General features: G+C 35.4%; 1 protein-coding gene across 15 annotated transcripts in view; it reads right to left on the bottom strand.

The window, feature by feature from the left end:
* Positions 1-18344, bottom strand: part of RNF180 (ring finger protein 180) — a 225207-nt gene that overhangs the window by 121796 nt on the left and 85067 nt on the right. The window contains exon 6 of one of the 15 annotated variants that reach the window (XM_069096401.1): positions 4436-4528. The exons of the other annotated variants lie outside the window; for them this stretch is intronic. Within the exon in view, the coding sequence (XP_068952502.1) occupies positions 4442-4528 (87 nt within the window). The 3' untranslated portion in view covers positions 4436-4441. The remainder of the gene's footprint in view (positions 1-4435; positions 4529-18344) is intronic. 15 annotated transcript variants of the gene reach the window in all.

Raw genomic sequence — 18344 nt, 5'->3', positions numbered from 1 at the left:
TATCTATCTATCTATCTATCTATCTATCTATCTATCTATCTATCTATCTATCTATCTATCTATCTATCTATCTATCCTCAATTATAGCCTTAAGGTCAGGGGGAAAGGGGAGGGAGGGGGAAAAGAGAGAGGTGGAATAGGGGTAAATTATCTTACAAAAAAGAGTCACAAGAGCTTTTACAATGGAGGGGAAAATGGAGGTGGTGGTAGTGAGAAATACTTGAACCCTACTCTCATGAAAATTGGTTTAGAGGGAAGAACACACACTCAGCTGGATATAGACATCTATCTTACCCTACAGGGAGGGAGATGACAGAAGGTGAGGGCTAAGGGAGGGAGGTTGATAGAAAGGAGGGCAAATTAGGGGAGTCACAGGAGGAAATAGACAGTAAAACTATACCAGTGAGGGACCCCAACTCTCCCCACTCAGAACCAGATAAATTTGACCAAAAAACAAACAAGAAAAAAATTAAAGAGATACATAGAATTTTAGACAAGTTAGGTATGAGAGATCTCTGGAGAAAAATGAATGAAAATAGAAAGAAATATGTCTTTTTTTCTCAATGGTATGTGGCATCTACAAAAAAAAAACTGACCATGTATTAAGGCCTAAAAACCTCACCACCAAATGCAGAAAAGCAGAAATATTACATGTATCTTTTTCAGATCAAAATACAATAAAAATTATATTCAATAAAAGGCCACAGAAAATTAGATTAAAATTAGTTGAAAACTAAATAATTTAATCCTAAAGAGTGAGTGGGTCAAAGGACAAATCATACAAACCATCTATAATTTCATTAAAGAGAATAACTACAATGAGACAATATACCACACATATCAATTAATCAGAGAAATAGTAGATCAACGAATTGGGTATGCAACAAGAAAAACAACAACCTAGAAAAAAGAACAAAATAAAAATCCCCAATTGCACAGAAAATGGAAATCCTTAAAATCAAAGGAGAGATTAATCAAATTGAAAGTAGAAAAACCATTGCACTAATCAATAAAGTTAGGAGATGGTTTTATGTGAAAAAAATAAAGCATTGGTTATTATTTTAAAAAAGAAAACCAAATTATCCATTATCAAAAACAAAAAAGGCGAACTCATCATCAAGGAAGAGAAAATTAAAGCATTTATTGGGGGTATTTTTGCTCAATTATATGCCAATAAATCTAAAAATCTCAATAAAATGGATGAAAATTTACAAAAATATAAATTGCTCAGATTAGTAGAACAGGAAATCAAATAATTAAATAACCCAATCTTAGAAAAACAAATAATATGGTTATCTCAATAGATGAAGAATACAACATACATTCCTAATAAAAAAAATGCTACAGAGCATAGGAATAAATGGAGTTTTCCTTAAAATAATAAGTAGTATCTATCTAAAACCAAGAGCAAGTAATATCTGTAATAGGGGTAAGTAAGCCAGAAGCCTTTTCAGTAAGATCAGGGGTGACGCAAGGATGCCTATTATCACCACTGTTATTCAATATTGTATGAGAAATTATAGCTATAGCAATAAGAGAAGAAAAAGAAATTGAAAGAATTTGAATAGGTAATGAGGAAACAAAACTATCACTCTTTGTAGATGATGTGATGGTATGCTTAAAGAATGCTAGAGAATCAATTTAAAAAATAGTGGAAATAATTAATTAATAACTTTAACAAAGCTACAGGATATAAAATAAACCACATAAGTCACCATCATTTCCATTATTGCCAACAAAATTTAGCAGCAAGAGATACGAGGAGAAATTCCATTTAAAATTACTCTAGACAATATAAAATGCTTGGGAATCTACCATGGAACTATATGAACATAATTATAAAACACTTTTCACACAAATAAAGTCAGATCTAAACAATTGGAAATATATTAATTTTTCTCAGTGAGGCTGACCCAATGTAATAAAAATGATAATTCTACCTAAATTAATTTACTATGTATACCAATAAAACTACCAAAAATTATTTTAGAAAGCTAAAAAAAGGGGGGGGGAATTTATCTAGAATGGTGAAGAATATCAAAGGAATCAATGAAAAAATATGAAAGAAGGTAGCTTAGCTATACTAGATCTCAAATTATATTAAAAATTGATAATCATTAAAGCAGTCTGATACTGGCTAAGAAATAGAGATGTGGATCAGTGGAATAGAATAGTTATCAGTACACAGTAGTAAATAGCCATAGTAATCTAGTATTTGATAACCCAAAGATCCAGGCTTTTGGGACAAAAACTCACTATTTGACAAAAAACTGCTGGGAAAACTGAAAACCAGTTTGACAGGAACTAGGTATAGATTAACATATCACACCACTGAGCCAAATAAGTTCAAAATAGGTACATGATTTAGACATAAAGGGTGATACCACAAGCAAATTAGGAAAGCATGGAACAGTTTACCTGTCAGATTTATGGATAAGAGAAGTATTTCTCACAAACAAATAACAGAGTATTATGGGATATAAAGTGGCTGATTTTTATTACATAAAATTAAAAAGGTTTTACACAAACAAAAATAATACTGCCAAAATTAGAAGGAAAGCAGGAAATAGGTGGGAATGGGGGTGGGGTGCAGTAAGTGGGGGGTGAAGGGTAGAGATTTTACAGCAAGTTTCTCTGATAAAGGCCTCATATTTTAACTATAGAAAGAATTAGGTAAAATTTTTAAGAATACAAGTCATTCCCCAATTGAGAAATGGTCAGAGCATATTAGGCAGTTTTCTGATTAAGAAATAAAAGCTGTCTATAGTCATATGAAAAAATGCTCTAAATCACTATTGATTAGAGAAATGCAAATTAAAACAATTCTGAGGCACCAGCTCACACCTATGTGATTGGCTAATATGAGAGAAAAGGAAAACAACAAATGTTGAAGATGTGGGGCAATTGGGGCATTAATGCACTGCTGGTAGAGTTGTGAATTGATCCAACCTTTCCGGTTGGATTTCAAATTTTCAAATTGGATTTTTCAAATTTCCAATTTGAAATTATGCACAAAAGGCTATAAAACTCTCCATATCCTTTGACCCAGCAATAATACTATGCCAAGGTTATCCACTGCATCCTGGGTTGCCAGTCTTCTTGACTTTTGTCCTGCTACTAGACTGACTCTGAAGAGAGAGTGTGGCTTATAATTTTGCGCAATTCTGCCTCGTTTAAATCCAATTGAAACACAAGTCCAAGACATCACTTTGTGATTGTCACAGTCTTTGAAAACAAAGGACAAGCACGACAGCCATTAGGTCTAAATCCCAAAGAATTGAAAAAAATAAAAAGGAGAAGGGACACATGACTACAAAAATATTTACAGCAGATCTTTTGTATTGACAAATAATTGGATTTGAGAGGAAGCACATCAACTGGGGAATGGTTGAACAAGGCATAGTATATGATTGTGATGAAATACTGTTGTACTATAACAAATGATGAGCAGGATGCTTTCAGAAGAAACCTGGAAAGACTTACACAAACTGATAGTGAAGTGAGCAGAACCAGGAAAGCATTGCACAGAGTTGACAGCAATACTGTATGATGTTCAACTGTGAATTACTTAGCTATTCTGAACAATACAATGATCTAACATAATTCTGAAGGACTCATGATGAAAAATGCTATCCACCTCCAGAGAAGGAACTGATAGAGTCTGAATGCAGATCAAAGGATAATTTTTAAAGTTTTATTAATTTTTCTTTCCTTTTCCTTCTTTCTTCTTTTGTCTTTTTCACAACATGACTAATATCAAAGTATGTTTTGTATGACTGCATGTCTAACCTATGTCAAACTACTTGCCTTCTGAATGAGGGATGAGTACAAGGAGGAAGGCTTGAGAATTTGGAATTTAAAATTTAAAAAATACTTTAAAATTTTAATGAAATTAGAAAAAATAGTATTTTCAAAAATAAAAAAAGTCACATGCTTCACTCACTAAGGGATGACAGAAAATTTCATTCAATGATCCTCTACAATGTGAGAAATTAAAAAAAAAAAAGAAAAAAAGCACATGTTCACCAAAGCTGTTTGGCATTGTCAAAGAGATTATTACTGGCAAATTCTAAACATAAGAGTAATTGCCAAAAGGTGGTAAGGCTCTCCAAATATTCCTGTTTGTGTACGATATGGCATAGACTGTATCAAAACCTAGAATATTCAAAGGTTTCTTCAATGAAACCAGTGGCTTCTCTAAAGAGATAAACCTATCAATGAATAACAAAAAAATTCAACAGGAAAAAAATACATCTTAGTCAGATTATGCTTCTGACAAGTTGTTCCATCAATACCCACATCTTAGACAGGCACTACAAATGGATGACAGAATTGAACTGGGTCTTAAATTTATATCTTGAAGTGAACTCAGAGACCCTATGCTCTGGCACCCTCTTTTTACAGATAAGGAAACAAATTCAATGAAGTGACTTACCCAAGATCACACAGGTAATAAATACCTAAACTTGGATTTGAACCCAGATCCTTTAATTCCAAATTTGTACTCTTTAATTGAGAACAAGCTGACCTGCATTTGAGAAAACAATAACCAAACACGTATTTATTATAATATGTACCTGGCACTGTGCTAAGACTGAAAACACAAAGAAAAACATTCCTTGCCTTCAAGGAGTTAACATCCTACTTACAGATTCAACACGAACATTTGCAGGTATATTATATAAAGAGTTAAAAAAAAAGTCATAGTGGAGTTTTACATTTTAATAGTTTAAACAGCTTTACTAACTTAAAACTCTACCAAGGCTTTTGGGATACCCTGTATAAGACATACACAAATCACATATAAATAACCTTAGTAGAGGAGGTACTACACCTTGGAGCATTGGACATGGCCCACAGAGGATGGAATTTAGGGATTCCAGAAATGAATGAATGTATTAAAAAAAAAGGATCTATTAAGTGCTTATTATATACAGAATACTATGTTAAGCACTAAGGACACAAATAGGCTAGAAAAAAGAGATAGTTCCTGCTCTCAAAGGACTAAATTTTGAATAGAGACAACACAAAAAGGGAGCCATTGGTCCTTAGTCTGTAACAGCAAAAAAGATGGTAATGCGTTTTCTTTAATGTCATTTTCATCAAGAAAACCATTTAAGTTTTTGATATTGAAACATTTGACACTGTCAAAGACTTTGGTGGCAAAAAATATTTTGTCCAGGTGTCCAAGAGCTGTAATAATTGAGGAGGTGGGAACTGTGTAGCACCTGCGAAATGCCAAGTCACATCTCCACAAAGGCTACTTTCCTAGGATGGGTTTCAGGGATCAGACCAAAAATAGGGCCAGTGGGGGGGGGGTTCTTGGGTTTACTCTCTTTATATGCCATATTGGTCTATGATTTGTGCAAGTAAGGAGCAACGTAGGCTATTTTCCTATAAGGGCTTAGGGACCTGGTATATATCAAGCGAGGTGTGAGGAACGTAGTGATTATGGTGGTTGGACCAGCTTGGCACAGGCTGCCTACCTCCAAAAGGGTTATTTCCTTGGATGATGAACACTGAGGCTAGGTTTGAAGCAGACATGCTAGTAGAGGGGTCCACTGTTTTTCCTGGGGCTCTAATTCCTTTCTCACTCCTTCCATTCTCTAGCACTCACTGAAGTCTTAGCCACCCTTTTCAGCAATGTTTGTACTCCTTCATACTTTGCCTCACAGGAGGCAGAGGGGTGCTAGGAGAGCATTCTAGACTTGTAGGATACCCCCCAAAAAGACACAAAGACAGGAGCATCCTGTATGGAGAACAAGTAATCTAATATGACTGGACCACTGAAAGGGGTAGTGTGTAAGTAGTCTGAAAAGGTGCAGTGCTATCCATGATTCAAAGCAATTCCTTGTCACAATAGCTGATATTTTTTTTTAACACAAGTACTTTAAAAGTGATACTAAAAGGCTGAAAATTATAGGCCATAAAAATTTCTTCAGAATTGGAATTTAAGGTGACTGAAGGGCAATGGAATGATATATGGTGGATGTGAGTAGTCAACAACATATTAACAAAGTGATAAAAAAAAAAGATATCACAAAAGATAAAAATGAGCCAAAAAGGACATGAATCAGCTACATGGGTAAAAGGAGGAATTAAAGGCCTGTTTTAAATTGGTACCCATAAAATGTGAAAAGAACAAAGGAAGGCCTCCAGCATAATAGCAGATCTCCTGTGAAAGATTTATATAGAGTCACAGAGAAGAAAAAAGTGTAGAGAGCTATGATCCCCACTGCTAAGATATTAATAAAGCCTACTTAAATACTGAAATATTAAATATCCCTTTTGCCTTATTTTAAATTTACTATTGAAAGAAAGATGTTAAAATATACAAGTATTACTAAAGGCTGATAGAAAACTGCTATAAAGAGAAAGATCTTACTTTCTCTCCCTTGAATGTATTTCCCATTATCACAGTTCAGTCAAAAAGCTCAGAATCTAGAATGCCAGAGCCTAATAAGCTTTAAATTGATCAGCAAATTGAGTAGTTAAATTCTTAACCTATTAACTGACTGATGGATTAGCAATTCTAAATTTAAATATAAGGACAGTCATGAAAAAGAATTTGTGTATTTAAGGATTTTTTTTTCATTCCTCAGTCAAAAAAAAAAAGCCCTGAACCCTGACACTAAGTTATTTTAATACAAAAAACAACAGAATGGACCTTGAGAAAGGGCCTAATATGCAGAGGCACCTCAAACTGAAGGAATACTTTCCCAGAATATCAAAGGTACAAAGTCGATAAGTTCTGTCTAATTAATTACTGCTCCTGGACTCCCAGATCATTTTGTTGGCCAAAAATGCTTTCTGCTATCATTGCCCAGGACATTGCCTTCTTTTCTTTTACAGGCAGACTTAGTCATAGTAATATATGCATTTGTCACATACAGGCTAGATTACTGCAATGCACTAAAATTAGGTATGGCACAGAAGGCCTCAGAAGCTGCAGAGAGAAGAGAAAAGAAGCAAACTACTACTTAACAGGCAAGAGTCAAGACTTTATCAACACAATTTTCCATTACATAAAATGGTTACTAATCTAGGTCAAAAGCTGATAATTCAAAGTTCTAACTTCTAGCAACAATGATTAGGCAGGGATTTTACAATAAGCAATGGCTAGAAGAAATCACAAAAGAGAAATGATTTTAAACATAAGAGATGAAAAAGTTTCTGCAGGAACAAAATCAATGAAACTCGGAAAAGGGAAACTCCATAGTTAAGCAGAATCTTTGCATCGAAAAGCTTTGATGAAGGTTTGATATTCAAAATAAAAAGAAAACTGCAAGTATTACAAACACATAAAAATCATGAGCCATCCCCCCACGGATAAATGGTCAAAATGATATGAACAAATATTATTAAAAGAATTGAAAACTACTAACTACTGAGCTAAAGAGTACTCCAAATCACTAGTAATAAGAGAAATACAAATTAAAACAACTTTTAGAGTTCATTCTTGACTAGAACATTAGCAAAGATTACAAAAAAAAATGGATAATAGTCCATTTTGGAAAGATAGAGGAATGTCAGGCACACTAATAACCACAGAGGAGTTCTGAATTGGTCCAGTTGTTCTGGAAAACAATGCAGAAATCTACTTAAAATTCAAGTGTACTTCAAAAGTGAGTAAATGTCTATACCTTTTAACTCAAAGATACCAATGATATGCAGATATGCTAAAAAGTTAAAAGGCTGAAAGGTCTCATATATACATAAAAATATTCATCCTAGAATGTTTTGTGGTAGCAAAGAACTAGAAATAAAAAAAAAACCCCGAATGACTGCAGAATAGATAATCGTTCTGATTCTTTTCCAGCAAAACCCTAAATGTTGAATAAGACTGAATACTGATCAAGGAGTCTACTGAGAAACCAGTTACCTTTTCCATCCCAGAACTGAACAAAGTCAGCCACAGATTATAGGAAAGAGGGGCTACCCATAAAGCCACAGGGTTACCTCTAAGAATGAGGGACACATGTAGCCTATAAAGGAATCCAGAGAGCTGAGGGCTCCTCTGAGAAATTTGAAAAACTTGTCAAAGCCCCAGCATAATCAGAAGTTCCCAGGGTAGAGGCTGTGGAAACCTCAGGGCTTTGCAGTAGGCAACCAGCACAGCAATATAATTTGCTCAGATTAGGACACCCCAGGCTCTGAGGCTCTGAAATACCTAACAATGTCCTGAGATTCTTGACTTTCATCATGCCGCTGGACTTGGATGACTCTGGAGGAGAGTGAGTCTGAGGACTTTGTACAGTCCTGCAGTCACTTAAATCTAATTCCCAGGCAAATCAAAACATCACCCATGTGATGTCATTGGTCCTCTTTGAGAACAAAGAGCGAACAACAGTAACAGCAGCAGCAGCAACAAGAGAAGGCAATGGAAATAGGGGGTTCTGAACCTCGAAGGTTCAAGAAGGTCTAACCCTATGCTGCGGAGATCAGCACCAAACCTAGGGGACCCAAGGCAAGGTCCAGCAGGGTTCACTATCCCCCATCCCACCCCAAATCCTAGCATGGGGCAGAATTTGCCTCTAATACAAAGCCCCTATATAAGAACTAAAGTTCTTATAGAGCTGCATAAATCAAAGAAATCACCGGCCAGTATGAAAAAATTACTACAAATCTAGAACCCTCCTCTCCCCCAACCTATAAACTCTGTAACAACTATATACTCTATAACAACTATAAACTCTGTAACAACTATATACCCTATAACAACTATAAACTCTATAACAACTATAACAAGTTCTATAAACTCTGTAACAACTGAAAGTACAGCCTCAAAGTGAAAGATGGATTTTTCAAAAGGATTACCTCTCTAAAAGAAAGAAACAAAAAATGAATGAGTTTAGTGGAAATAACTGAAAGGAGAATATATAAATAGAAGAAAAAGTGGGAGACTTCATGTAAGACATAGATTCATTGCTCTCCTATACCAGAAGGGTCAAGCTAACAGCAAACTCCACTGGAGCGTCAAAATGAATTGGAAAACATTTAACAAAATTAATTAAGATACAACACAACATAAACAATGTTCATTTGTGGTTTTCTAAGTCAATATGAGGCCTCAGGGGCTTGTTTCTATTTGAGTTTAGCACCTCTGCTCTACACCACACTGCATGCCTTTTCAAAATACATTGTGTAGGCAAAAAAAGAAAAACAGAAAATCAGGCACACATGGTTTTACTGGTATATGAAATAATAAAGAAAATTCAAAGTAGAAAACATTGAAAGAGATAGCAGGAGCATTGCACAACAATGAAAGGAAAAATGAATAATAAATGTTTATTGTTAAACTATAAAGATAACTTTAAAATTAAATTAATAATTTATAATTCATGAATAGAAAAAAAACAAAGTAACAGTAGAGATTTTAACATTCCATTATCAAAAGATTTAAAAAATAAAATAACATCTACTTAATAAGTTGGGTCTAATATATATGGAGAAAACTAAATGGGATAAAAAGCACACACATTTTTCAAGTACATATGGATCACAGACAAGCATAACAAATTTTTTAAAAAGCTAAAATTATACATGCTGTGTTTTCAGGCAATGACATAATAAAAAGCAGAATCAAATCACAACAATATGAAGTAAAGTTATAAGACTACAGGGAAAGCTGAAAACAATAAATGAAACTATAATTGATTGGTTAAAGAAGAAATAAGAAAACTAATACTTTTAGAATATTAAGTGGTTATTTGTTTCTTTCACCACATTACTTGTGTATTATTACTAGCCTTACTTATACTTTTGGATATTCCTTTTTAAATGTATTTTATGCTGCTTCACTTGTGCAGTTTTGTAATAGTAATATGTTACAGCCCCTTAATACCTACCATGCATCCTTCAATTGCCATTTAGTCTTTGTTTCTGTCTTTGTATGCCTCAGCATCCAGCACAAAGTCTTGATCATAGTGAGCATTTAATAAATGTTTGTGGAATTGAATTGAATTTAAGGTGGCACTTCAATTCTTTTACAGTAATCAATGACTTGCAGCAGGATAGTCTCAACTGAGAGAATGCTGTGAAGCATTTAAAGCTCTTTACAATATAGCTCAAATCTCTTTTTCCACACTTCTTATTATCACAGCACATTGCATTCCAGGCAAACTTGGTTACTATGCTTTTCCCCATAACTAACATTCCTGACTCCTATCTCCATGGTTTTTTTTTATTTTAATTTTACTTTTTTGGTCTTTTTGGAGGGGGGAAGGTAGGGCAAGTGGGATTAAGTGACTTGCCCAAGGACACACAGCTAGTAAGTGTTAAGTGTCTGAGGTCACATTTGAACTCAGGTCCTCCTGACTCCAGGGCCAGTGCTCTATTCACTGTGCCACCTAGCTGCCCTTCTCCATGTTTTTATGCCAATTAATACAATGCTCTCCACTCCCTCACCTGTGTCTCTTGGAGCACCTAATTCCATTCAAGGTTCAACTCAAGTGCCAGTCAGTCATCAAGTATATATTAAGCAAATGATATGTGCCAGGCACTGTGCTAAGCACTGGAGATACAAAGAAAGGCCAAAAAAAAAAAAATCAAACAAACAAACAAACAACAAATGAACAAAACAAAAAGCCAGGCCCTGCACTTAAGGAATACGCATTTTAATCGGAGACATAAATACGTATACACAATAGGTAGTTAAATCTATATATCTGTATACCTAAAAGGCATCTCCTGATGTGTGTGTGTGTATTTTATGCTATACATATTTTATATTTACTTATTTGTGTACAAGTTGTTTTCTCAAATTACCTCCTTAAGGACAAGGCTGTTTTGGTTTTCTTCTTGGTATTTACTACATATAACAGATGTTTTAAAAATCCTTGTTGAATGACTGTGTAACTAGTAAGTCAAGAAAACTTCTTGAGTAATTAAGGATCTAATTCAGGAGAGCAAAATGTCCCTTAAAACAGGAGCATAAGAAGACTTTCATCAACTGTAGGAAATCCCTTTTCTGGATGAACTCTACACTGAACATCCCCCCATGGCAATTACAAATTTTGGGGGTTCACACTTCTGCTTTTTTTTTTCTTACTTGATATTGATATACTTAAAAATGTATTTGGAAAAAATGAATGCAATTTGGCAGGAACTGTATTAGGACTCATTCATCATAACATATAATTCAGTAAATTCCATCAGGAATAGATAATCAATTTAGACATAAAAATAAGGACTATAAAAAGATGGATGAAATGAAATAATTTTTTAAATCTCAATTATGGAGTGGTAACTTTTTCCTATTAAACAAAAGAACTGATTAAGGACAAAAAATATGTGCTTGATTACATTAAAATAAAAATATCCTGAAAGATAAAAAGAAAAATAATAAGACTGAGGAAACTTTACAATAAAAAAGAAAGATAATTTGAATTTTGTACTACACAAGAAAATGTGATATTTACCAAAGTAACTCTTAGTCCTTCATGGATAAATAACCAAAGGATATGACCAAAAAGTTTTTGAAAGGGGAAAACCAAATTGTCAATAATGACTTGGAAAAAATTTTCAACTTCACTAATAATCAGAGATGTAAATTAAAATAATTCCAGGACATGTCCTCACAACTCTTATACTGGCAAAAAAAGTTAAAAGCAGCAAAACTCAATGCTGGCAAGAGTGTGAGGAATCATGTATGTTCATTTTTGTTGATGGAATTACAAACTAGAATTGAAAAAAGTTTCCAGAAACGTTCTAGAAAGCAATGTATCAACACTGAGTTGACGTACAAAAAAAAGAATCATCCCCTTTGAGTCCATAATTACATTGTTTTTATATATATCTATATACACATACACATATATATGTACATATATGTGTGCACACATGCAGGCATGCATATACACACACCCCAAATGTGTCATCAAAATCGTTTTGTTAAGGGGGCTTTCTGTTAAAAAATGTTAAAGCAACAACAATATTTATAAATATAAAAACCTGGAAAAATCTAAATGTCTGATAACAAGAAAATGGTAAAATAAATATTGTTCCTTTGATGTAACACAATACATATATGTGTTCTATATGTATAATTAAGACAGCCAAATGTAAGCAATATTAAGAAATATCCAAAGACCTTGTTGAAGAGATAATGTCAAGTGAAAAAAACAACAATACTGAAACAGTATGAACTGGTGCAGAGGGAATTTAGCAGAATCAGAAAAAACAAAACACATTTTAAAGCAAACAACTTTCAAAGACTAACTCTGATGAATAAGACAACTAACCAAGATTCCAGAGGACTGATGATGAAGTACGCTACCTACCTCCTTTTAAGAAGATGACACATTCAAGTTGTGAGCGTATGTATGTGTGTTCCTTATTCTGGACCCTGAATCAATCGAGCAATACATTTATATGTATTTATGCATGCATGTATGCATACATGCATGTATATATGTATAATCTTAGTTGTCCATAGATAAATGCCCAAAGGATATGACTAAACAGTTTTCAAAAAGGGGAAGAAAAACCAAATTGTTAATAATTACTTGAAAAAATGTTCAACTTCACTAATAATTAGAGATGAAAGTTACAAATAATTCTATGACATGCCTTCACAATTTATATTCCAAAAATAATTAAAAGCAACACACACGTACAAACATGCATATATATGATATATGGATGTTTTGCTTAATTATGGATAATTTATAAGAGTGATTCCCCCCTTCTCCCGTAGAGGGAAAAACATATGATTTTTATTAATTGAAAAAAATTTAATTTAAAATATTTTAAAAGGCCACACACTTAAGAAAAACAAAACGGAAAAGAGGGGCAAAGAATCTTGATGGAAACTTAAAAGTGATTGAGTAACATGACTATGACATTTTATTTGTTGAAAACTAGCTTTATTGTTAAAATGGAAGTAATTGTAGGGTAAGTTTAACTGGTTTACTGATGTTTAAGTTCATAATTATTAAGGCAATATCAAGCTCATAATAAATCTTTATAAAGGAAATATGTATGTACATATATGCACACACTTTTTTATAAAAATACAAGTGATAAAGAAATAATTTATGTGGCATTCAGTACCCTTATAAGACTGATAATTAAGGAAGGTGTGGCTCATGGAGATTTGTTCTAATCTAATCTAATCTAAAGACATAAATGGGCATTATGACAATATCACTAGAAATGTCATACTCTATGTAGAACATCAAAGCTCAACATTTCTTTTATTTGGAATGTAGGCGCTATTTCTAGTCTCAAGAAAATCATACCTCTCATACAAAATACAAAACTAATAGCACCAAATAAAACTTTCACTTAAAAAGAATTTATCCTGGGGGGGCCAGGTAGCACAACGAGTAAGAGCACTGGCTCCAGTGTCGGGATGACCTGGATCAAATCCGGGCTCAGATACTCAGCACCACAGTGAGAAATAACTGGCCGTGTAACCTTGAGCAAGTTACTTAACCCAGATTGCTTTAAAAAAAAAAGAGAGAATTTATCTGAACCATTAGCCCAAGGTAGTAGTTGAATATTTTTCTTCTTCCACCAAGTATATAATAAATCAACCTGAAAAATAGATAAACAAAAAAACGCTGACAGATTTTTGGCAGACAAACAGCATCAAAGCAGTATGATTCTTACAGTCCTTACTCATTAGACACAAATACTGTTGCTATTTTGATCTATCAAGAGCCTAAAAATACACTGTCACTTTCTCCTCATAAGTCTGTTGCTCTTTGATGGAAAACAACAATTTTCATTATTTGGTGCCCCCTGGTGTTCAAAAATAGTAATTTTAAAAAAGTATAAATACATATTCCCAAAGCATAGGTGTTGAGAAAGATTAGTGAAGAAAATCTTGTGCTACAGGAAGAATCATGGAATCAATGAATTTTCCTTTAAAAAATGATCATAAGATCATGGACTTAGAACCAAAAGGAACCATTGAGGACATTTTTTTTTATAACCCTCTCATTTTACACTATAAGAAATAGAGGCCCAAGGAGGTTAAAAAGATAAGACTGTGTAGAAAAAAATAGAAAAGGGACAGAGTGAGCATTTATTAAGCACTGATGATGTGCCAGGTGTTTTGTTAAGTGCTGGGAATATAAATACAAACAACCTACACAATCCTGACTCTCTAGGAGTCTGTGTTTCAATTGGAAGAAGATAATAAATAAAGAGAGCTGGAAAAGGTGGTGGAAGTAGAAAGGGTAGGAGGAGAAGAAATGTGGGGGGTAAATGCAGTACCAAGTGAAGAATGGGGGACCCGAATGAATCAAGAGAGGAGGTCTCAGGCTAGAGATTTCTCCAGGATGAGAAAATAGTTGGAAAGGAGAAGTGACGGGCAAAGTGACTCTCCAAGGACATCAGGTCCTTTGAAGCAAAATTGCTTCCATTTATCCTGTTATGTGCCAAAAAGACTACTTTATGGAGAACTAACACAGGGCAAGTGCTCATATGGTAGTCAGAAGAAGCGATACAAGGACATTCTCAAGGTCTCTCTTAAGAACTTTGGAATTGATTGTGTGACGTGGGAGACACTGGCACAAGACCTCTCAGCATGGTGTGCCCACATCAGAGAAAGTGCTGTGCTCTATGATCAAAGCAGAATTGAAACAGCTCAAAAGAAAAGCAGGATGCACAAGTTTAGAGAATTGGCCCCAAATGCTCACATGGACTATTTGTGCCTATCTGTGGTAGAGCATCTGAGCTCATGTTGGTCTGATCAGCCACAGTCAGATACACTGAAACTTGACGCTAGCATAGTGAAGTCATTTTGGTTCTCTTCAAGAATGAAGGATAACAACCACCTCTTAAGCATAATAATACGTTTAGTAACGTTTCTGGTATATAATTTTTATATATTGAATCTATCCTATTAAAGTATCTTCTTTTTGTTTGTTAGACACAATCTAGTACAACAAAAGGTTGGATTAAAACACTTAATAAAGAAATACTTCTGGCTTAGTTATCTATTGACTTTTGCAAGGTAGAAGTGAGGTGCCTGGGAGTCTTTCAGGAAAACACTAAATAGAAAGTAAATAATAGGTGTCGGAGTCAAGATGGCTGAGTAGAAACAGGATTTCCACTCAGCTCCAGGTCCCACCTCCTCCAATTAATGTAAAAGGTGGCTCTGAACAAACTTTGGAGCTACAGAACCCACAAAATGACACAAAGAAGCTAACCTCCCGCTGAGGATAGACCAGCAGGCCAGCAGGAAGCGGCCAGCCCAGTGCTCTGGGAGCCAAGCCCAGCCCCGCGGGAGCCAGAGGTTTTACCCCCAGGAAGGCCCGACCAGCTGTAGGAAGGCCTGGAGGGACTTCAGATCACCAGCAGCTGTGGTGGTTTTCAAAGTTATCAACACATAGAGGCTAAGGAAAAAGTGAGAGGTCAGTGCATTGCAGACTTTGGGATCCAGTAGTTGGGAATGCGGTCTGGCCTTTATTCCCTGGAGGGAGAAGCTGCTGAGGCACAGTGGCCGTGCAGCTGCTACCACATGGCAGCTTCAGCTCCTGGCCTACAGATTGTAGGGGGACCAAGTGACCAGTCTGAGGGGTAATTGCTCTTGCTTTAACCTGCTTGGATCTGTATTGTTCTCCTGGGTTATGTGACCAGCTTGCCAGAACGTGTGGAGGCTTCAGAGAGGGCACCCAACGAATACCTTCAGCAGCTGAGAAAACCCCAGTTATTTGGGACAAAGCTCTCCCTACTCATAGCAGAGTCCTACTGTGACAAAAAGCTCAAAAGTCAAGTAATTGAGTGGCAATATGAGCAGGCAAAGGAAGCAAACCAAGCAGAGCAATCCAACTTTGCACTCCTATTTTGGGGACAAAAAGGATCAAAGCATGGAACAGGAGGAAGAGAGTGAAGTCAGAACTCTTGCACCAAAAGCTTCCAAGAAAAATACAAGCTGGTTACAGGCCATAGAGGACCTTAAGAAGGATTTTGAAAACCAAATAAGAGAAGTGGAGGAAAAATTGGGAAGAGAAATGAGAACGATGCAAGAAAATTATGAAATAAGAGTCAACAACCTGACAGAAGAAAATAACAACTTAAAAATAGACTAACTCAAATGGCAAAAGAGGCTCAAAAAGGCAATGAGAAGAATGCCTTAAAAAGCCAAATTTGATAGACAGAAAAAGAATCTCAAAAGCTCACTGAAGAGAACCATTCCTTCAGAAATAGACTGCAGCAAATGGAAGCTAGTGACTTTGTGAGAAATCAAGATACTATTAAACAGATCCAAACAAATAAAAAAAGAAGGCAAATGTGAAATATCTCATTGGAAAAACCACTGACCTAGAAAATAGATTCAGGAAAGATAATTTAAAAATTATTGGACTACCTGAAAGCCATGACCAAAAAAAGAATCTAGAAATCATCCTTCAAGAAATTCTCAAGGAAAATTGCCCTGATGTTTTAAAACCAGAGGGCAAAACAGAGGTTGAAAGAATCCACCAATCACCTCCTAAAAAAGATCCCCAAAGGAAAACTCCTAGGAATATTATAGCCAGGTTCTGGAATTCCCAGATCAAGGAGAAAACATTACAAGCAGGCAGGAAGAAACAATTTGAACATTGTGGAAACACAATCAGGGTAACACAGGATCTGGCAGCTTCTACACTGAGGGATCTAAGGGCTTGGAATATGATTTCTGGAGGTCAAAGGAACTGGGATTAAAACCAAGAATTACCTACCCAACAAAACTGAGTATAATATTTCAGGAGAAAATATGGTCATTCAGTAGAGAAGAGGACTTTCAAGCATTCTTGATGAAAAAACCAGTTGAAAAGAAAATTTGACATTCAGATACAAGAAGCAAGATAAGCATGAAAAGGTTAACAGGGCAAAGAAATCATAAGGAACTTATCAAAGTTGAAGTATATTTATGTTCCTACATGGAAAAATGATAATTGTAACTTATGAAACTTTTCTAAGTATGAAAATAGTTGAAGGGAATAGAAATATATATATATATATATATATATATACATACCGTGTTTCCCCAATAATAAGACCTATCCCGAAAATAAGCCCTCCCCTTACTGTATAAGATTCCTCTAAAATAAGCCCTCCCCTGTAAATAAGCCCTATTGAGATTGCTACTGTAGTGAAGGTGATCCCCTGCGCTACATGCTACATTACGGTACCCTCTGTATGCACGCCCTCCCCCCCCCAAACGCACGCCGTGCTCCGAGCTGCATCCAATCAGAGCTGCAGCAGTGAGCGCGTCATCCTGTTCTTCCCCAGTGATTTGCTTGCTGGCGCCATTGAGAGCAGTGCCGCGGAGGAGAGCTGAGGCAGGACAACATAAGCCCTCCCCTGAAAATAAGCCCTCTGGTGTTTTTCTTTCCAAAAAAATAATAAGACAGAGTCTTATTATCGGGGAAACACGGTATATATGTCTATATAGGAGGGTATATTGGTATATGAATACAAATCTGAGTCTGTGTATATATGTGTACAGGTATACACAGAGGGCATGGGACCAATTCAATAGGAAGAGATGATACTTAAAAGGTGAAATTAAGAGGTGAGAGAGGAATATAATGAGAGGAGATAGGGAGAGATAGTATGGGGTAAGCTATCATACAGAAGGGGCAAGGGAAAATGATGGAGGGGAAGAATAGGAAGGCAAAAGGGAATGGGTCAACCTTATTCTCATTGAATTTGGCTTAGGGAGGGAATGACATACATACTAAATAGGGTATCTCACCCTACAGGAGAGTAGGGGAGAAGGGAATGAGATGGGTGGTGATGGAAGGGAGGGCAGACTGGGGGGGGGAGGGAAGTTGGAAGCACCCACTTTTGAAAAGGGACAGGATCAAAGTAGAGAATACCACAAGTGGGAGATGGGATAGGAGGGATGGAAATACAGTCAGTCTTTTACAATATATTCACTATGGAAATGTTTTGTATAGCTACACATGTACAACCTATATTGAATTGCTTATCTTCCCAGTAAGGGTGGGTGACAAGGGAGGAAGGGAATGAATCTGGAATTCAAAGTTTTAAAATCAAATGTTTAAAAAAAATTATATATACTATTATTAATATTATTTTACATTTCACTGGGATATAAAATATACAGGCACTGGGGCATAGAGATCCATAGTGCCCTACTGAAAAGTTGGAGCGGGTATGGGAGAAGATATGGGAGAGAGCAGATTGGAGGATGGGATATTCAGTGAGATCGCTATTTTGGGGTGGTGGGCCGGGGAAAAACGGGAAGAAAATTTGTAACTCAAAATCTTGTAGAAATGAATGATGTAAACTAGAAGTTAATAAGGCATTTGATAAAATAAACACACAAAAATAAATAGATAGATAGATAGATAGATAGATAGATAGATAGATAGATAGATAGA

The sequence above is a fragment of the Petaurus breviceps genome, unplaced genomic scaffold, assembly GCF_028583685.1.
Source record: "Petaurus breviceps papuanus isolate PSGF00001 unplaced genomic scaffold, PetGlider_PUasm1.0 229, whole genome shotgun sequence".
NCBI lineage: Eukaryota > Metazoa > Chordata > Mammalia > Diprotodontia > Petauridae > Petaurus > Petaurus breviceps.
Note: the sequence above shows the minus strand (reverse complement) of the source record. Positions and strands in the feature narration are given on the sequence as shown.